The sequence below is a fragment of the Diplotaxodon limnothrissa genome, linkage group LG3 (genome assembly GCF_057381915.1).
Source record: "Diplotaxodon limnothrissa isolate DT_005_m linkage group LG3, D_limnothrissa_male_GT1.1, whole genome shotgun sequence".
NCBI classification, from domain to species: domain Eukaryota; kingdom Metazoa; phylum Chordata; class Actinopteri; order Cichliformes; family Cichlidae; genus Diplotaxodon; species Diplotaxodon limnothrissa.
Window position 1 is genome coordinate 58,948,630 of NC_140598.1, and position 22,022 is coordinate 58,970,651.

General features: G+C 44.4%; 1 protein-coding gene across 5 annotated transcripts in view; it reads left to right on the forward strand.

The window, feature by feature from the left end:
• Window positions 1-22,022, forward strand: part of LOC146636687 (nuclear factor 1 B-type-like) — a 59,325-nt gene that overhangs the window by 31,523 nt on the left and 5,780 nt on the right. For 3 of the 5 annotated variants that reach the window (XM_085349655.1, XM_085349652.1, XM_085349656.1), the window contains exons 3-10: window positions 6,642-6,698; window positions 8,619-8,687; window positions 11,207-11,327; window positions 11,904-12,022; window positions 14,954-15,088; window positions 15,196-15,380; window positions 17,551-17,689; window positions 18,333-18,415. In XM_085349655.1, the coding sequence (XP_085205781.1) occupies window positions 6,642-6,698; window positions 8,619-8,687; window positions 11,207-11,327; window positions 11,904-12,022; window positions 14,954-15,088; window positions 15,196-15,380; window positions 17,551-17,689; window positions 18,333-18,415 (908 nt within the window). The remainder of the gene's footprint in view (window positions 1-6,641; window positions 6,699-8,618; window positions 8,688-11,206; window positions 11,328-11,903; window positions 12,023-14,953; window positions 15,089-15,195; window positions 15,381-17,550; window positions 17,690-18,332; window positions 18,416-22,022) is intronic. The other 2 variants (XM_085349654.1, XM_085349657.1) reach the window with 1 other exon arrangement.

The following is a 22,022-nucleotide window of genomic DNA, read 5'->3' on the forward strand; positions in this document are numbered from 1 at the left end:
CGATCTTTTTTAAAGCGTCAGGAACAGAGAAAAAGCAGATTTTCGTGAAAGGAAAAGAAAAGAAAAAGGAATGTCGTGTAAAAAGTGAAAGGAAAGTCCAATTTGTGAGGAAAGGGTGAACTGGAAGAGAGCGAAAGGAGCTGGAAACATTAAGTGGGGCACAGTGTGCTGACTGGAGACCAGCCTGCTCATTTTTCATTGGACAGATGAGCCACTGTGCCGCGTCGCTGTGTAGCGTAGTTCGTCTGCAGCCCGGTTTGCCGATTGCATCGTTCGCACAGCACACATCGGCTTCCCGCAGGATGTGGCATGCGTACCCCTATTTGTACACACGTGTATGTCATAGCGTGCGGATGACTGTAAATGCATGCGATTTGTGCGTCCGCACAGAGGTGGGTAAACTTTATTTCGCAGCTCAAAAGGTGGGGAAGTTGAATTTTAGATGGATTAACCCTCATCTGCATCCTTAGTTGTATAGCTGCGTATCCTTTTGAGCTTGCCAGGTTCTTCCTTCTCCTCTCCTGGGCCGGTGTGGCTAATGATCCGTCAGGCCATTCAGTCCCTTGTTCAAGGCCCACTCGCCACTGAATACACTCCCTCCCCGTCCACACTGTTTGGTGACCTCAATGAGGAGCCTGTTGTCCTCCCGGCTCAGTTAAAATGCTCTCCTCTTTTCACTGCCGTGAGAGTTTACCGAGGAGAAGGCACAGAGACTCGGCCAAGAGAAAGAGGGCCTGCTCTTCACCGGCATTAGTATGCAACGATTAGAAACAAACACACAAACTGATGATCCGCGCACGCATGGGCATACACACTGAGGCGGCAGCGGCCGTGAGCGTGCACTCCATTGAGAGACGGGCACAGAGAGATACAAATGAGCTGGGTCACACACAAAATCAGCCGTGCGCACACACACACTGTATGGCTTCTCATTGTTCTTGTCTGGGCTGGGATCCCACTTGATTCCATAAGTCTCAAAACCCTGACAGACCTACTGTGTGCGTGTGTGTGTGTGTGTGTCTCCTGGTCTATTGAACAAGTCTGGGGTGTCTGTCTTAGAGAAAAGAAGGCAACATGTCATTGTTCTCACAGACGTTTCAACTTTGCCCCTCTCACTTTCTCTGAGCTTTTTTTTTCACTCGTTTGACTGAGTATATCTGTGTGTGTGTGTCTGTGTGTGTGCGTGTCTGCGTGTAACTCATCCTACTGTACCTGCATTCCCCGTCAGTGGCAGTCATTTGATAGGGTAGCTATCCGGATTACCAGGTGCTCCTTTATTAAGCCAATAAGAAATACTTGGCTTGTTCCAATTATGAGATAATCATTACAGTGTCACACAGTGTATGGCCGCCACTGCTGCAACACAGTCAGTCAGAGGAATACAATGGTATCTATATCAGTCTGTGCAGAGGTATCACTGATAATAAAACCAACCATGTGGTATAGAAGAGGCCGTAAGAGCCATTTTCTTTAGACTTTACCACATCCTGCTACGTGCAAAGTGTTGAAGTTCAGTCCTACCAAATATATGTAAAGGAAGCTTTCCCCCCTCTTCGTCAAAGCTCACCCTCCTTATGAGACAACGCCGCCCCAAGATGGCGTTCAATTTGGCACAGCGTTTGTCTTCCCTTCACCCTCGGCATCAATATCACTCTCCTTTCGGCCAGGTCAGGTGCCAGCCCTATGCAGAATGCCATGCGTGAGTCCTAATGAGGAAGGGGGGGGGGTGAGATGCCAGAATTTGGTGTGTGTGTGTGTGTAAAGGGAGGGGTCGTCGGTGGGAGGCATCGCCAGTTGGCAGGCTGGCACACAAAGGCTGGCACGATAAGATCCTCCCTCTTCTGCGGGCAGATTTTCTCGCCCATATCTTTTGTTTGGCTTGTTTGGGTTGCGGCTCATCCTGATAAAGGCCACTTTGTTTAGACAACAAAGCGTGAGGGAGGGAGAGAAGGGAAAGATAGAGAGACAAAGAGAGAGAATGAGAGAGAAGGGTTGGGTGGGTTGGAGTGGGGGGTGATGGGGGGCATTAGAAAAGGCGGCAACGGGAGTGTGGGGGGCACCGGCACAGATGGAAACATTAAAAGAAAAAGAGAGAAAAGTGTTAAAAGAAGGCGACGCGAGAAGGAAAAAAAAAAAAGAGAGCGCGCACCTCGTACTGGATAAGACATTATCGTTGCAGATACACGCTGAACAGTAGATATGCACACAGAGGCGGGTATGAAAAGATACAATAGAGGAGGGATACTGTTGCAGGCACAGGGACAGCGATAGACAGATAGCGAGGAGAAGAAAAAGATTTGGAGAAGGGAGCAGGTTCTGCTGGAAGCCAGCCCGAGTAGTGTGAGGTCATCGACAAAAGCTGTGAATGATAGAAACCAGGAGCAGAGGAGGACACGGGACACACACACACATATTACATACCAGCACATGTACAGTCATTTATGCACGCCGTCACGACTTGTGTGACCCCTGTGCTGCACATACACGGACACACAAGCACTTGATACGCATTTGGACTGTGCATTTCCAAGGAAGGACAAAGTGGAGGCTCCCGCACCGGAAGAGGAAAGAAAAGCAGGAGGACACTGAGCAGAAAGTCTGCTCGGCCACATCAAATATTTACTCAGGAGCAGCTGTATTGTCGAAACATTACGCATCGGAGGCGCTCCGTAATTAGGTCGATATTTTCTGCCCCTCTCCCTCTTTCTGTTTCCCTACTTCTCTGGGAGTCCACCCCTCTGCACCTCTCCTCCGCACACTCCCCTCCCCTCGCCTCCCCAGGCTGCTGAAATGCGTCTTGGCTCGGGACCCATGCCTCTGGCAGCCAGAGTGCTATACATGTGCACAGAACCCCGCTCGGCATAAAATGGCTGCCAGACAGGCTTCTCCTCCTGAAATGTCGACAGCGGTATGCATCTGCAGGGCGTGCGTGTTGCGCGTGCGCACTGTTTTTTTGTGGAGGATATCTGTACGCGTCTGCAAGTGTTTGCGGACTAGAAACGTGCACCGCAGTAATCCAAAAAAAAAGAAAGAAAGAGAGAAAGAAAGAAAGAAAGAAAAGGGGGGGAAAAAGCAACTTTCCCAAACCATGTGGCTAATTTAACCCACACTGTGTGCGTATGTGCATGTGTGTTCTGCAATTTAGTGGGAACAGAATGGGTATCATGCCAAAAATGAAGAGGGTGGGTTAGGGAGAGTGTATGTGTGTGTTTTAGTGATTCTGAAATCCAGGCGAGCAACACACTTGGGCGTGGAGAAACCTCACAAGCACTGCGAAACTTTCTTGCCGAGCCAGATTTCTGTTGCCATTACCCCTAATTGCCCTAATCGTTACAGTGGTATGATAAGTATCCCACCGGACGAGAAGGTGTAAGAACTCGTGGACACATCCAAAATACCCACAAGCCTTTTCTCCTGCTTTTTTCTTCCCCCTCTTTCTTTTTTTTTTTTGCTGAGTAACAACAGATAATCTGATTCATACGTGGTACTGTGTTTTTTTTCCGCCTCCTTCATGAACCGGTTTGTTTATTTAAACAAGTGGCAGGGACGGAGGGTGCCAAGAAATGTTGTTTTTGGAAAAGGGCCGCGTGTGTATATGTGCGCGCGCGCGTGTGTTTATGTGTGCGAGAGAGAGGCCGCGTGTGTGCGGTGTCTGGCCTCGCGATCGAGCCCTGCCAAACTCCCAGGGCAAAGCCGAGCCTCCTCGACCGCAACTGTTTATTTACAGGTTACACTACTGTTTATTTGAAGACTATCGGATTGGCTGGGCTTCTGCAAAGGACACCTTGTAGATACAGATACCAGGCCTCAGGCTCGTGCTTCACCACATGTTTACTTTGTGCAATCTTTTTTTTCCCTTTTTTCAGAATAGCCTCTTTTATATGAAATTTCATTTGATATTTTGGAGTTCAGCACGGTTATCTTGTTTGCACAATTTCAAACGAGCGCTTTGTTCGGAAGCCTGTTGAATCACAAGCTAAGACTGTTCAATCCTACCTATTTAGTCATCTAAATAGATTTGATAGAAAGTTGATTTAGTGAGGTCGCACTAAACAAATAAAAAATGCATGCAGAAAACACCACGGGGCATGAAAAGCCCAGAACGAGAACGAGAGATAAAACGAGCACATCCGCAGACTCCCAAATGTGCAAGCGTCTTATTAAATATTTTAATCAAACTGAAAAAATAGAGGGAGCGTGAAGCTGCCCTTCTTGGGTCAAAGATAAAATGTAATGCAATAGGGGAGGTGTTTCCAGCTCTGGTGCAGACCTGGCAGATGTGCCATATGCTTGTATCCCACCTTGAGTCATCCAGGTGGTCTCTCCTGGTGCTACAGTGGGGCCTCATGCTGGAAGATGCTGCCTGGGATCTCTAATTGCCACGACCATCTGCTCTTTTTGTCATGGTTGCCTGTTCAGCCTTCGAAGAAGTAGAAAAAAAATAAAGGAAAAAGGAAAACAAACAAAAAACCGCACAACTCTGATCCGATCTAACCGAACTGTAGCAGCTCTCCCACCTCCCCGCTCCCTTTTCCCCTCCCCGCGCTGCCTTTTCAGCATTTACCTCCTCCCTACTCTCTTGTGCTCTTTTCTCGCCCCCTGCCTGTTTCTCTCCCTCTCAGCACTTCTCGGGGAGCCAGCGTAGAGTTGGCAGTCGTAACTAGACTGATGGATGACTCGGAAAGTGGCAATTGGGATGGAGTGGGGGGGGTGGTTGGATCGGGGAGACAAGGCCACTGAGTGTCGTGCGATAACTTTATGGACATGTGCTAACTTCATGTAAAAGTTTGTGCGAGTGTGTGTTTGTAGGAGGAACTCTCTGTGTGTTGGTGGAAGGCAAAGAAAGCTATTTGGCTGATGTCTGAAATTGATTTGAACACGTTCAATGTGCAAGTTGCGATGTCATGCAGATTTTAGTATTGACCAAATCTACTCTAATAATTTAAATAGCTGACTACTCATTTAAATAATTTAGTAAGGAGCGGTATCATTTGTTTTCCGGCTTCCCAGCTTGTCAAGTTTAGTTTTTTTCTGTTTTATTTCAACTTTAAATGAAGTCTTTTTTTACTGCTGATCAGCCCAACAAACAAAAAGATCCATAGTTCGATCCTGAGAGGAGACAATATCCCTTTTTTGAAGAAAGAAAAAATAAAATAATGTGGAGCTGCCCGCTGTGGCGACCCTTTGTGAATAAGGGAGCAACCGAAATTAGCTTTTTAGGAGAAAGCTCAAACAGCTGAACAGTTCGATGATGAAAGCACAAGTCGCGCTCAAGTTTTCACATGTTTTGGAAGTGTAGCAGATCTGTACCGTTGGCCTTTAACTTGTATGTTACGCATACATTTTTTAAAAGTTAAACATTAAAAGGGGGATTTTTTTCCCCCTTTGCTTAATGTATGGTCCTGTTCCCTCCCTGCTTTGTCATTGTTGAGCTTCGGCCAAGAACATTCTGTTTTTGCAGTCCTGTTTAATAGTCAAATTTAGGAGTGGGGGAACGAGAGAGAGAGAAAGAGAGAGAGAGCGGGAGAACCACATAGGGAGAGAACAAGAAAAGAATAAATCTTTCAACGTATTTTTTTTTTTCCCCTTCTCTTCCACCAGCCTCTCTTTTCCTTCTCTCCGTTGCCTCTGTAACGCAGCTCATGAGAGCTGCGGCAGGAAAAGGGGTGTTGTTCCAAGGCGAGGGTATCTGAGTTCACCGTCTCTGGCTTCTTGGGTCTCATGTTAAATGTGTAGATGGTAATCTCTCTGCTGCTTCTTAGTGCACCCCGTCTGTCCCGGGGCATGTATGGGCTTGGACTGGTTTGAACTATTATTGGGGTCCCATTAGGAGCCCCCTGCCAGGCATGGCTTGGTCTTAATATACTTTAGCGTGCGGTTATAATATCCTGTTTATACCGATGTTGACTGTTATGCTGCACGACTTATAAGGAAACAAAAAAAGGTGCCTTTGATCAATCACTGGGCGATGACGAACTCGTGAGGAATGATACGTTACCCTCCCAGTTAGGCTGGCAGGTAAAACACATCAGTCCGCGTGGCCTCATACCACAGCCCTGCGCACCATAACCGGTGGAAAGAATTCCACTCATGTTTCCTTGTGTTTCCCCACCCCTCCTGTCCTCTCTCTACGTTTTTTGTTCTGTGCTTGTATCTTGCGCAGCAGGACCAAACACATTTTGTATGCCCCTCACCCCTTCCTCCCAACACACCCCCAGCCTCTTTGAAAAATTACCCAGAGGTCTGCGGGTAAAAACATTTAGGTTTATAGGTTAGTCCGTGTCAGACGCAGAGCTTTTGCTTCAGTTTACTCTCCCATTAATGATAATCCTGTTCAAACAAAAATGACTTGTTCATTGTGTAGTGGGTGCACTTTCCTGGAGAAACAGATAAGGAAAAAAAGAGGGGAAAAAACCTTCACGCGCTCGCGCAGCAAATGACTTCTTGCTCCCACAAAGGTGTTACATGTTACAATAAGAAAAAACAAAAGTCGGTTTGCATAGTTGCGTAATTTTTCAAGTTGTACGATTTGACCTTTGCTGGAAATAATCAGCGCTGACAAGAAAATATTTCACTTTGAGCGAGACGTTGCTGCCTTCTTTTTGAGCTAATCCCCGGCCCTTCTTTCTGTGTGTTTGCAGACTCTCAGCAGTCAGGAAGTCCAAGTAACAATGAGCCAGGCAAGAACCCTCTTCCAGGTATGTACACTGCCAGTCATCCTCCCTCCTGTCATCAGTCCATTGTTTTCTGTGCAGCTTTCCAACTGTACAGCAGCTTATCTACACTGTAACCTACTGAGTTTAAACAGTGTGCTAACCTCTGTGACTGGAAGGGAAAATACCTAAGTATACAAGCTATGTTTAAGCAGACCCAAGGTATATACCAGATGGTCCTCTGTGTGAATACTCCAAAGAAATCGTCAGCACAAACCAGATTTAGCTAAACAGACAGTTGGTAAATGTTAAAAAAAAGTAAAATTCAAGTTAGTATCACTTTTGGAAAATTCCCTGGCTAAAGCCTAAGTTGTAAACTTTATGTAGGCTAAGGAAAGAATAACATTTGAGTTCATCACCCCAGTCGGAGCTTCTGTGTTTTCAAAAAAATCCAAAAAGATCTGGAGTGAAAATGTTACAGCATATTGCGCCTTTGGCTGGTAGTTGAGTGCGTCAAGGTGAGCCAGCAGAGCTGAGCTGTAGAGAATATTCTTTGACAGTGCCGTTGTTCCCCTGGACTGACCTGCACTGTGTCGTCACAGTGCTGGAATGAAAATAGTTTGAGAAGTATAATTAGTTTTCTACCTCAAGAGCAGGTTCTGCCGATACCGGTGCCAAGAAAAACATGCTAGCGAGCCAATGACTCAGGCCTGGGAGGCCTTCGGCAGTGGCACAGTTCCTCGCAAAAGCCATTGGCTCACTTGAGGCATTAAGCTTAGTAGGTGCCAATCGAGATGCCCATCTATCTTTCTGGCACAGCCCGAGTGCCTTTGGCTTTAAATCAAAGCAGAGCCAGCTTCATTTGGGTGTCAGTAACTTGTCTGAGTATTTTACATGACTGACAGCATCTGATTAGCGCTGATGAGTTCTGGGCAGGGCATACACACTATAGTGTAAACCGGGGAAGAAAACACACACACACACACACACATTAGGGGTACTTTATTTAGTCTGAAAATTGTTTTCTAAAAAACAGAAGAAGAAAAAAATCTGGCTGTGCTTAAATAACCGTGTTCTACCTCATTCAGAGCAGCTTCGTTTAAAAAAGAAAACTCGAGCAGTCTAAGGTTCTGCAAATGATCGTTTTTATGATTATGCTTTTCTGCAGCTATTTCATGCTGTTATATCGTAACAGTGTCAATATTTACAGTGGTGAAGTTCTACCATTGTATTGATCAAACGGGCAGGACCTGCTGTTCAGCACGGACTCGTCTTCAGTTCTCACAGCAGCGGCAGCCTGCGTGTCCTCCGCCTCTCTCTCTCACACACACACACACACACACACACACACACACACACACACACACACACACACACACACACACACACACACCTGTCCTGTCACTCTTTGCTGCGCTGCACAGGAATGGTTTTGTCCTCGGCATTTGTTTAAACATGTCAGGCCAGAAACAAAGCGAGTCACTCAGCACTTGTGCTTAAAATACTAGATGGAAAAAATAACAACAATAATACGAATAATAATAATTGACGCTTTCAGGAAATAGACCGTGACCCATGCACTTTCCTTTTCCATTTTTCGATTTTTTAAAAACTGCCCGTTCCTAAATCCATAATCCATAAATTATATCCATAATTTAATGTATAATACATTCTTTATAATCTTATATCTTCCAAATTTAAAATGTTTTTAAATGACAGTTTGTTTTGTTTGAACAGTTTCCTGACTGAAAGAAGATACTAATCAATTTGCATGCAAACACAACTTGAAAGGGGGAAAAAAAAATCATAATAAAAAAGAAGAAATAAAATAGGTTCTTTAGCTCCATCCATGTCTAATGAAATAATTTAATAGCCGTAATAAATCTCGTGTTATTGTTCATTTTACAAGGAAATAATTACATGAGAAAGCCACAGCTTCATTAATCATTGCTTATTATGTTTCAGTGTATTTGGAAGACAGTTTCATCAAATCAGGAGTCTTCAGTGTTGCAGAACTAGTGCGAGTGTCCAGAAGTGAGTATAGAGCTCTTATATTGCTTTTAATGTGTGTCTTTCTCTTATCACTGATCAGACGTGTGGTTATGTTAAACACGGGTGGAGCCAAGCTGGAGCTTTAGAGATATGTTGACAGTGTAACAGGTTTAACAAAGTTAATATCAAGGTCAAAAAGCTGACACTCTGTCGGTCTATTCACAGGCAACTAGGGTCTAATTAGTGAATAGAACTGAAGGTACGACGATTGAAAAGACTCGTGTGGGTGTGCGCAGGCTCTGTGTGTTAATGTGTTTTCATATGAAGAGAAAAAACAGATTTAAGAAAGACAAAACAAAACAAATAAAAGTGCCTTAACCCTCAACAGCCACTTAAAATTCTGTTTTCCTCATAATCTCTGTATTTACTGAAACCCACCACACAGCTGTAGTGTGGATAATCCAGTTTGGCTGGTCTGCTTTTGCGAGAAAAAGAGCACTTGAGTGCACAGCTGTCTGTATGAGCCTGCAATCATCTGTATAGACATGTCCGCCCCGCGCAGAGCCGTTAACCGTCGTCCCTCCAGGACTCCAATGATAACTGAGGGCACGTCAAGGCACCTTTTACCTGTGTTGCCTCTGAGCTGTAACTGTAGCGAATGCGCCTGTGGTGCACAAAGACCCCAGTCACCCTCAACAACGAGCGTTTTAAAGAAACATACCTCCATGTGTTGTCTGTATCTTGCACCGCCTTCCAGCTAGTTTTAATCCGATGGTTAGTGTGGTGTAGAATAAGCAGGGATACTTACATAAATTAGGAAATATTTATTGTTGACTCATGGAGATCACTTATGAATTAAATATGTCACTTCCAGCTTTTCAAGGAAATTATTTGGGTTTTTGGAGTAGACAAAACAAACAATTTTAATATGTCAGCATGGACTTAGGAGGAGAGTAGGAGAAAATAATTGTATATAGTTTAAGTATGTCTTTATATTTGGAAAAAATCTCACTGCAATGCTAACAACAAATGCTGATTAAATCTGAATTTTTTGGTAGTTTATGTAGTGCATAGCACGTCTCTGATGGAAGCGTGAGCCACTTTGTCTCAGCTGTCTCGTTCATTGTGCTGTGAAAGACAGGACCTACTTGTTTCCATGCTCGCACACTGAATATCCTTTTGAAAGACTCTGTGTTTTTGTTTAGTGTTTAATGTGCCCCCTGACCAGATGGCCTCTGAGCTGCCATGTTTGCTCTCATGTGACCGAGCCTGGTTTCACTAAAGCCGACTGAAGTCGCGCTGGAATTTTAAAAAGGTCGACGGACGCACAGGAATTGTCACTCACTCAGCCAGTCGCTCCCTGGGAAGATATCTAAGCAGCCGCTCGTCCGTCATCGCGCTTCTCTCCCAACTCTCCAGGCCGTTGAGACATTCTTTGAAGTCCATGAAAGGGGGGCTGCGGAGTTCAAGGCTGATTTGCAGTCCTGCATTTCGCCGAGGACGCTCATTATTTGCAACAGGAGCCTCGACTGCAAGTGTAACAATATTTTGTCAACAGAAAACGTGGGCATGCACGGGCAACTGTTGAGCGAATTTACTCAAAGTAAATCCTCTCCTGCAGCTGATTCAGAATCATTGTCTATTTAATGTTTTTGTTTTGGGGTGGTTTTCACGCCTAAATGTCCAAGCCCAGATGATCAAATGAGATGACTGGCAGGGTGGCCAAGTGGCATCATCAACAAATATTGTGCTGAGCCAAGAGCCATAAAGAGAAACCAGCACACAGAGAAATCGTCGGGAATGTTCAAAGCTATGAATGAGAAAATTAAAAAAAAACAGACAAAATAAAAACAATGGTCTCATCTTAAGCGTCCGCGGGCCGGGTGCATTCCTCCACAGACAGCTCGGTATGGGTAGCAGCGGGTAGGGGCCTTTGCCAGGGCTACAGCGGGCTGCCAGGGTGGAGGCTGGTGGAGGGATAGGCCAGTGGTGAACCTCAGACCACAACAGACGGCGCCACACACTCCATCCTCTCATCCACTCCAAACCAACCAACCGCTCGAGCTGCAGGCTGCCTTGCGGGCCACACACTGAAGAGAGATAAAGTGAGAGGCAGAGGAAAAAGAGAGCGGGAGAGAGCGAAGCTGGGTGGTGAACCTCTTTTGTTCTGTAAACACAGGCCTGGCCCCCACTGAAACAATATCCCTCACCTTGACCGCAGTGAGAAAAACAACACCTTTTCCATTGTAAATCATTATGTGAGGAAACTGCCAAGTTTTGCGCCCGATGATAAAGAAGTGAAGGAAATGCTGGCGATTGTGAACGTTTGCCACGAGTTTCTTTAGAAGCAAGCCGAAGGCATCGTTTTAACTTTCACAAGAGGCATTTAATGCAAAAAGAAAAACATTTCACTCTTTAATTTGTTGTAAAGCCAAATAGAAATCTAGCCAAATAAAAATAACTCGCCTGTTCTAAACACACAAGCCGATGAAGCCGTTGTGCATCTAATTGTGCGAAAGATGGTGATGACATTGATTTCCTTTTCTCTGTGTCCTTTGCAGTGCCCATTACCCACGGTGCAACAGTAAACTTCTCCATGGCGGACATGCCCAGCCAACCTTACTATCATGACCTGAACTCCAGCGTGGGGCTGCATCGCCCCCTGTCCTCCCCTCCTGGCAGGTCAGTGGAAGTTACGGCAACAGATAGTTTCAGGATAAGAGCTATTTGGAGATAAAAGTGCTGCTGCAGCGTCAGAGTGACTTTGCTTTCTTATCTGATCATTTTAAACACAAAAATATCTTATTAAATTTAAGGGAAGTGCACTGACTTCTTCCGAGATACTGTTTTGTATATATTTTTGCCAAAATGAACCACAAATGAAACAAAGATGATGACAAATGTGCCTACCGCATTATACTACATTTGTTTAGTCAGTATAAAGCTGCATCCCTCTGCTTTCCATCTTTATGCTAAGCTAAGCTAAACATCTCCAGCCCTTAGCTTTAGAGTTAGCACACTAACAGGAGAGTGACATCAGTCTTCCCATCTAACTATTGGCAACAGAGCAAACAAGGGTGTTTCCCAAAATATTGGACTCTTCCTTTTAACTAAGCTTGTACATAATGCCAGTTAATCTTTGTCAAACATCTTCTCCAACTGCCCCTAAATCAGTATTGACACCATCTTGCGTTCTCGAAAGTTGCGGTCCCCCAAACTACTGTCTGCATCAAACCGTAAACTTCTCCATGTGTGCAGCAAAAGGCCCAAAACCGTCAACATGGAGGAGAACATGGACACCAGCCCGACGGGACCCGACTTCTACTCGTCACCCAGCCCGCCAAACAGTCAGGCAAACTGGCGCGACAGAGACGGAGGTGAGTCTTTCCCAGTATCGTTCTCCTTCTAATTTACATGGTTGCACAAACATACAGCGTGCTCGGCTCACGGTTGCACAAGAGCATGTGGAGATAATTTGCAGAGGGATGAGAAGATCTTGTGTCCTTGTATGCAAATAGATCTGATCAAAGTGAACACCTAGCATTGTTTTGCAACAGCAGCTGAACTCTCTTAAACTCTCAGCCTTGTCATAACCTACTGTGCATCAATGCTGCTCACCGCTCTGAAAATACATACCATGGCAGATATAGCCTTGGGCATCAACAGTCATTATAAATACGTACATTTGTTTGGAGTTGCTGGTTGAATACAAATCTTTGTTCTCTCGCACCTGTCGCTTGTATAAAGGAAGTAGCGTAGAGTGTTGGCTCAACTGCTTTGAAGTGAATTATTATCTGTATGCAACAGCCCCCTGGAATTTCCTTCTAAGTTTGTGTTTACGCGGCGCTTTCTTTTTCATAAACCTCATCCGATTTAGATCTGCAGTGAGTTATGGACAAAAAGCCAATCGGTGGACTTTTGATGATCGAGTTCAATGCACAGAAGGGAAAGAACTCGTAATAAGCGAATGCATGGGGCTCACATTATAAGGAAGTAGATAAAGATGTGTGTTTCCGTCCGAGAGAGAGTGAGATCTTCACAGGGCCGCTTGCACGTCTTATTTCGCCGTCTCCCGGTGCAGAGCAGAGCCCGTCGCCCTTTTAATTAAGGCCTCGCTTTCCCACGTTTCCAGATCATTCTCACTCTCTGCTGACTTCCTTCAACACTCCGATGCCCACACTTCATCTGGATTTAACCAAGTGTTTGAACGTGATGAACGGTATCATTGAAAGTAAAGCACATCTCTTCCCCCCTGTTGCGGCTTCTAGCTTCGGTCTGAACTTTGAACACTTCTCTTTTGGTTTGCTCAACTATTTTAATATAATAAGTAGGAAGGCTGAGTGGGGAAAAACACCACATGATACACAGGAGGCGCAGCACTGGTGGGATTCAGCCACAGCCCAATGTGGCTGCATGAAATTTCAGCGTGTCCCTGTGCACAAGGCCTGAGAGTATGGCTCTGTGTAAACTTAGACACTTGGGGTGAGGAGAAAGGGAAAGCAGTGGGTAGGAAACTCTCCAAAGACAGCCATTACTCTGTCAAGAGAGAATAAATGAGAAGTGGGGTGATATTAAACCCATATGAGTCATACTAAGTGCCAAGCAATTATTTTGTCCACATGGTTGCCGTTTGACAAAACCTCACCATGTAGTGGAAGAAATAGTTTCTTTCTTGTGTTGTGCTCTGGTTAAAGTACTGTACATTTTCGCATTTGTCTCCTTTTTTTGCATTACGGTGTCATATTTACCCCCTTTAATACAAAATATATTGTTTCCAAAGGACGGCCAATCCGCTCTAACTGCAAGGACACTTTGGACCTTTTTATTTAAACTATTTAAAGTGTTTAACGTCTGTTAATTAATTGTCCAGTTTAATTTCTTGGGACAGTCTCTGAAGCAGTTAATTAGCAGAAGAGAGGAGACGCTGAATACTTCTTCTAGAGAAAATATTTCCCTTTTTTTTTTCTTTTTTTTACTGGAAACATTAGGTAGCGATATAAATCTTCTCCAAGGTATTTCTTCCTCTGACACAAAATGAAAGCACTTAAGCCTGTATCCTCTTGCAACCTCAGACTGGGAAATCCCCCTGAATTCCAGCCACCTTTGTCGCTCTCTCCTCTGGTGATGAGCGATTTTTCCCGTCACTTGGGTGGATCCTTCCCTGTTGTTAGGAAAAGGGAGGGAAGGACGGTTAACGCTACAGAAACGTCTGAACAAATGGGGTTTACACAGCTTCTTTCTTTCTTTTTTTTTTGGAGGATGGGGGGGAAGAGATGAATGATGTGAAAGTTATACACCGCAAGAATCTGTGACAGACCAGAAAAGCACTTGATGAATGTTTATAGAAGAAGCACAAGCAGACATAAGCCACTGCCTTTCGGATCTATTTGTTATCACGTTCCCTTCAGACACTGCGTCTTACCATGGAAAATTGAAAACTGCGCAGCCGTGACAGCAGAACATTGCTCACGAAAGTGTAGAGCAGCAATAATGAGCGACTCGTAAGTTGAGTTTGTGCACCTACTTTGACTTCATAGAACTACACGAATTGCCTAAACAAATTCCGTGTCTTGTGCTGAGCCTCCAGGATTATTCATGGGGAATTACGGTGGCTTGTCAAACAGTGTGTGAGGCCAAACAAAGCAGATGTAACACTGTAATATTCTATTTAAGATTACGTGAGGGTCTTGAGATTCCTTAAATCCTATTTGAGCGACCAGCTGCTTTCCGACTGCGTGTCACTTCACTGGATTTAATTGTCTTCTCATACATGACAGAAGACACATTTTTTTATTTCTAGCGGATGTCCGGTGGTTTATAATGATTCCAGAGATTATATGTGATTTTGACCCTTGGGGATGTCTGCAATTTGCAGAGTCCATTTTTCATCTGTGAGTTACATTTGCTGGCGAAAGGGAAGGGGGGGGGAAAGAAACGGTCCCCTGATCGCACTAATCCCAAGCAGATCAAATTCTGCTTAATTTCAACTGTAATTCATTTTTGGCACTCAGCTCCTTTCATTCATGAGAAATGGAAGAATTAGTACAAGCTACGGGGAAATCTTTGATTAATTTTCAACAAAAAAAATTTAAAAATCTGCAAAAGAAAATATTTAAAAGTTCATTTTTTTTCCATTAGGGAAGTCATTTCATGTCAGGGAAGTTGGGAGAAACTTTTTTTTACTTGAGTCCCATGACTGTAACCTGAAAGAAGCTCAACTTTCGAACTTTTGAGCAATAATCAAAAAGGCTCGCTAACGTTTTCTGAGTGCAGATTCATTCACGTGTTCGTGTGCCCTTCCCTACCAGCAGACATGTCCTCTCCTACGATGAAGAAGCCAGAGAAGCCGCTGTTCAGCCCGACCTCTCCGCAGGACTCCTCACCACGACTCAGCACTTTCCCTCAGCCTCATCACCCAGGCCTAACAAGTGTAGGACACAGTGGTGAGTTCCAAATGCTGACTCTCTTCTTTAACGTTTGACTTCATTCCCTGCCTAAACACAGTCAAAGGCTCATACTCTCTCCGCTCCTTTGTCTGCGTGTCTTGCAGTTATATCGGCGAGGAGCCCCCCTCCACACTCGCCGCTGCAGTTCTCGGCCTCGGCTATCTTGCCCCCGACGGCGTCGTCCTACTTCTCGCACCCCACCATCCGCTACCCGCCTCATCTCAACCCTGCTGATTCCCTCAAGAGCTACGTGCCGTCATATGACCCGTCCAGCCCGCAGAGCAGCCAGGTCAGACTTTTTTTGTCTTTTCGTTTTCCCCCCGTGTTTTCAAAAGGCTGTAAGCCAGATCTTCAGCCAGAAGTCGTAGGGTTGTTTGGCACAACTTTCACGGCCTCTAGTCGTTCTTTGTTATATTATTGGGCTCCGTTTCCATCCGACAGATTAAAGATGAGAACGAATGTATGAATTACAGCATTTGTTTGTCTGTATTTCAGCATTACTGCCTCATTAGTGCTTTTTGCATCAGGGAAGATTATTTTTTCCTGCTCTAAATATCTTTATATTACAAACCTCAAACTGCACTTTTTATACACTTAGGATGACTAAATTTGATGGACTCCTGCCTCCCTCCCACTTTTTGAGGGGATAGAATATTGGAAAAAAGGCAAAACTACACTTTAAATTAATGAATTTAGTGTAAATCACATGATATCAGAGGAGAAAGTACTGATTTTTTTTTGTTGCCACTTCATGTGACAGAAAAAGCATATATATATTCTGCTTGATATAGAGCTCACGCCAAAGGTTATAGCACATTCCCAGCCTTATATTTGTTTTTTGTTTTTTGTTTTTAAATCAACCGCGTGACTCTATTAAAAAAATAAAAAATACTGGACAAACTATTGCAATTGCAGTCACACATGACAAACAATACTGCACGGAGACGTGGCAGTAAATCAAATAGCTCTGGGCTTTTCTACATTCAGGGTACACACTGCGGCCAGTGTGTTGGAGAGAGCTAGCAGGCGTCTCTATAGATGAGAGAGCCGTGTGATATTTATGTGAGTTTTATATCCCCGCTGTTCTAACTGTAAACAAAGGCCTCGTAGACGGCTCCATCTCCAGAGCAGGGAGCGGGCTGGAAGTGTGGGGAGGTGGGGAGGAGAGAGGGTTACTCCAGAGAAAAACCGCGGGGAATGATAAAGGTTGTAAATATTTGCCGTTGCCGGGGCCCGGCTCTTGTGCAGAATTAACTGGCCCTCTGCTGGGGTGCTGGAAAGTTGGGGGGGGGTGACTTGGCTAGCGAGGTGGGCTCCGGTAGGGAAGAGAGAGCGCAAGAAGACTGAGGTGAGGGGGGTAGCGAAGGTTGGGGGGGCACAGCAAATAACACAGCGCTTATAATCCCATGGACGAGTGCCAGAATGTTTTTATGCTTGCTTTAACGCAGATTATATTACACTCTAATTAAACATTCTATTCACATGGAAGGGAACCCTGCGGACACAATTCTTTTCCAAAAAGGCCTGTTTGAGTTTTGAACTTGGGGCGGCCCCGAAATGAACGCCCCAGACAGTCTCCAGCCGTCTGAAAGAGTAGCTCCCACTAGCTTCCTTTATTTCCTTCTCCATATATATAGTCCCACTGCTTTTCTTTCTATACTGGCACATTCACGCCATTGTAACAGGTCACTCCACAGCTCTCTCTCCGTCTTTTCATGCCCGGGTCCCCCTAAATTCCATTTATGAGCGCCATTAAAATCATTGTTTAGAATCATGTAGGAATTACATTGTCATTGACTGAAGATCTATTGTTGCTCATGCCCCCCAGAGTTTTGGTAATAACTGTGACAGGACAGCGGCTGAAAGTACTAAAATCCTTTCTTCAGGCGGAGCATTAAGTGTGAGAGTCAGTGGTCCAGCAATCTTTTGTTGTTAAGTGTAAGTTTCTCAGGGCAAACAGAGGCGGTTATGTCCTGTCCCCCCCTCCCCCGAAAAGGAGGGAAATGACGCCGTGATAGGATGTTCAGCCTCTTTAGTGTTCAGTTTGTTGCATGCTTGTCTTGGTTTATTGAGATCTACCCCTCTGCAGATTAACAAGGGAGCAAGCGCTTGTAAACTCAAGTCACTGGACACAGTCTGTCGTTTTATAAGGTGACACGTTTTTGGTGGCGGGCAAAGCAAATGCGGTTCTTACATGTGGATGTTTAGGGGGGAAAACAGATTTTCTTTGCTTTTTGTGTTAATTCAGATGCATTATTTCAGTATGATCCTGGTTTCTATTACTCCTACTGAATTATGTTTCAAATAAAAGAGAAGTGAAAGATTTTAGGTGGTGTTTTTACAAGAACATGCAGCTCGTGTTTGCTGTGACACTTATTTCAGGTCTTAAAAAAAATAAAGTGCATAATTGTGTTGTTGTTGTGTTTTTTTTTTTTATATCATCTGTACCCCACCTGCAGCCTAACAGCAGTGGTCAGGTTGTTGGAAAGGTCCCAGGCCACTTCACCCCAGTTTTGGCTCCCTCCCCACACCACGGCGCTGTGCGACCTGTCTCGCTTTCCATGCCAGACACCAAGCCCATCACCACATCAACAGAAGGTGAGCTCCAGTACCTGCTGCCCACTACTGACACACAGTACCTACAGTACAGCAAATACAGCACTTCCTCACAGTGTAGTAGCTCACGCTAGAAACACACTGGATTGTGCTTTTTAATGTAGTGTATAGTCTGTGCTCTAAATTTGCATCTTTTCAATTTGCATCGCACTTAAGGTGGAAAGTCATTTCTAAGGGCAGCACTGATCTAATTATTTCTCTTAGAATAAAATAACCCTTGAAGAGTAAGTGAACATGAGAGTGACACAAAGCTAGTTAGCAGTTTGTCTGTTTCAATCACTCAGTATCAGTATTCTGGTAACCATGCCAACTGTATGGCCGGGAGTATGCTTGTCAGTGCAGCCAGGTGAGACCATAAACCACTAGTGGGGGACAAAAAGATTTTAGGCTGTGTCTGACATTAGAAGCAAACGATAAAAAGAATCAGAGTGGTCCCAGCATTGAATCTTGCGGAACCCCTGCAGGCAGTTTTCACTATATGTTTATAGTTTAGAGTATCAGTGGAATTTAACAATGTTACTATGGTTACAGCAGTCAATTCCATGTAAATTCCCGACATCCAAATTTGAATCCAGACACTTATTCCTGTTTTTGTTTTGTTTTTTTGTGATGCTATGCTACCCAGGCTACTCATCGCCTGGCACGCCAACAGCTAATCGTTTTGTGAGCCTAAACCCTAGAGATCCCACCTTCCTGCACCAGCAACAGGTGAGGTTTCACCCCCTTCAGCACTCAGCTCACCTGTTCATCTTATCCTTTCACCCCTTCCCACGTCTCCACCCATTTTATCAAATCCCTGCTCTCTACAAAATCCAGAAACACACTGCTACTGACTTCTAGGGAGCAGTAAATGATCCCTTTAGATTAGAGCACTTCAGAAGTTCAGATTAAACAACAGATAAGTTGAGGTCAACCATAGCCGTGGATGCTGGCATAAAAAATTAGCAATGCTTTCTTTTATTTGTTTGTTTGTTTGTTTGTTCAAACCACAATTGAACCTTTGATATGCAAGCATAATATTTTCACTTTGGAATTGAGAAGCTTAAATTAACAGCTTAAATTATGCCCATTTTAAACTATCATTTTGAGTGAGTGTGCTTGAATTTAAATTCCACACTTGAGGAAAAAGAGACCTTAAGAAAGGTGAAGGGTCATTGCCATTAGAAGCTGGATGGTACACATGGATGCTTTTGAGAGTGAAATGTGTTTTTGTTTCCTCTACACGTACTTTAGAAGCTCTCACACGCATACCACACGTAGTCAGCACACTCATTTACCTCATTTACCGTACACGTGCTAAATATGTAGCGTTGGCGTCGGGTGGTTGCCTCAGGACTGGCTACAGGATGTCCTGGGATAGATGTGTGTGTCTCTCTGTGTGTGGGGGTGTGCGTATGTGCGAGGTTAGAACTGTTGCGGTGTTGTCGGACGAGAGAGGGAGAGTGCTCTCCCCTACCCAGTCTTATTGAAAGCGCTGTTCTGAGCCAAGGCTTTTCCAACCACAACTAATTGAATGCATCTGCACACAGCTACATAATGATCGCTGGGTTTCTCCTCAGCTCACTTTTTTTATGTTTAGTTTGAAAAAAAAAAAGAGACAAAGCTGGCCTCTGTTTCCTCACTTCTCTTTCTGTCTTTCCTTTTCTCTCTGCCTTTTTCACTTGAATTTCCTAAAATCAGGGCAAAAAAACCCAAAAAAAAACACAGGGGGGAATATTTGTCAGCAGTCGTGGGATGCTTTTATCCCACTCGGGAGGAGAGGGAGGAGGAGAGGGAGGATTCACTTGGCTGATGTCGCACAGTTTGTCTTCCACATTTCTAGTAGCCCTGCTACTTCTTTCAGTGGGGCACAAAGTGACTACACAAGACAGCGGCAGTCTGAGAGTAGCTGCATGAACTGCTGAATTTTGTCCAAACCGTGGCTCCCCGAGGCTACAAAGCCTTTCTGTTTCAGATTTTGAAATCAGCCAGATATATAAAGATCCCCTCAGTAAGGACTGTTGGCACTTAAAATAAAGAAATATAGTCAAAGATTTAATTACTAGTTTTATTAGTTAATGACAGTTATGTTTTGTTGGCATAATTCTGTGATTTTATTGCACTGACAAGTCAAAAGATGAATTATTTTGGGCCTTACATATTCCCTTAGATTTGGTTTGGGAAGCATTTTATCAAAAAGACAGTAGCTTAGAAATGTAGAAGAATGAGAGCCTTGTAAGCATAACAATGATACCTTTCTGAAAGGTTACATGCTATATCGCCAAGAATAAATGTTTGTGTCGGCTTAAGGAAGTCTAAATAGTCCTCGCATTGATTCATCATGCTTCTGCTTGTCGCAGTTGTTTTTGTTTTCTGTGGTATGATTTAGCGGCCTAGGATCTGGCCCCGTGGAGCGGAGAGAGACACCGAGCCAAGTCCCTCAGGACTAAACACTTTCACCGAATGCTCAGTCATTGTCCTCATCTGGCAATGATGCGTATTGTGTGGGGGGTCCATAAGACTTTACTGACGATGTCAGTTGTTTGGTTGAAGCCGTTTCTGGCTAGGCTCGGTAGGAACGAGGACGAGAAGGAACGGGAAAGAGACAGTCAAGGTTTTTAAATGCGGTCAGCCTTGTGTCTGGACCGTGGAGGTTCAGTCTCTGTCTGTATGTGTGATTGATAGAGGCCGTGACTTCCATTGAATCTGTTTCGCATTTCCTTGCCGCTGCCAGAGATATTAAATAAAATAAACCAAAAGCAGAGGGCTCTGATGGAACGACAGTTTTTGGAATACCCAAGTTTCCTGATCATCACCGAATTACGAATTATTGTTAAATTTATATCTCATTGCTATAAAAAAGCATGTCTCCTGTGATAACTTGCTAATAAATTTAAAAAAAAAAATCTACTTCTCACCTCATGCCTATTTTAAAATGTCGCAACACCGAAATAGAGACACACTAATACTAGGCTTCAAAATGAAAACACAAAACAAACCACCACCACCACACGCTCTCACACCTGCTCTACGATTCCCAGGCAATGAATGTGTGAAAACCCTCCATTCATCTCTCGCCTTGGTTAACCCCTCGAGGGAATGCCACCATCTAGCATTCCGCAGGGAAAGATCCGTGATCAGATGTCATTTGGTATTATCTAAGGAAGGATTCTAATCCACAATCTGCCCGCATCTGTTTGCTAACGTTCCCCGGCTCCTTCCCCTTTTTTCCCCGCTGCCCGTGCGACTCTGATGTGTCGGTGCCAGCGGACAGATGGCGAGCCCCTCGAGGAGCGGTGGCACCGAGCGTCTGGCCCAACCCGCGCATTCTCTCCAAGCTTTTGTCAGGCTGGAGAGTGCGGGAACAGCGTGGGGGTTTGGTCTCCCAGCATTTGATAAATACTGAGAAAACACACTGAATGAAACAAGTTTGCGTTGTTTCCTATTCAGTTTTATTAATCAGCCGCTCAAAGCAATTCATCAAGTGAAACCGATACATTAAATTGAAACCAAATGACTGTTATTGCGTCACTGTTGCTTAAAATGAATTCCCTTTGCTGGTTGTTTCTTGCCATTACTTCACATTTGTTCCAGGAAAGATGAAGAAACACAACGCAAACATCCCTCAATTTAAGTATGGCTTAAGTAGGAAACCATCAGCCCCCACACCACCCCTCCCTCCCGATGTGTTCATCCAGGTGCTCGGAGAAAAAAGAACACATTTCTTGACCGTTGCAAATGGCTCTGAATATTCAGCGTATGCGTATATCTGATTAAATCCCTCTTAAGAGCCTCTGCAAAACGTCTGCCACTGCACGAGGAGTGCTAACAGTGCAGTTTTATCCCGATGCATTACTAAATGAATGTGTTGACCACAGGGCAAGGTTAGGTTGGTATTGGCAGAGATAGCTCTCAGCTGGATTGCCAACACGTGCGCTCGCATAATGCATGCAAAGGAGACACAGTTTGTGCGTGGCTTTTTTTTGTTGCAGTAATTTGTAATCTGTATGTCAGGTTGGCATGTCTTAAAACAGGGGAGAAGGGGTTAGTGTGCGCGTTGGCGCGTGCGTGTATTTGTGTGTGTGTGTGTGTGTGTGTGGGCGAGTGCTGTAACTTCATTGTAATTGCGACCCTTAATCAATAAAAACAGTTAGCTAATGAAAAAAGTCTGCATGCTTGAGGGCATGCGTCCTGAATCTGAAAGTGCACTTAGAGTGAAGCAATCATTATGGACAGGGTGCATGCATCCAGTGGATTGCATGGCTTCATTGGTTTACCAGGTAAAATGAAATAAATAAATAAACAAGATAAAACAGTAGAGACTGCTCACAGATGA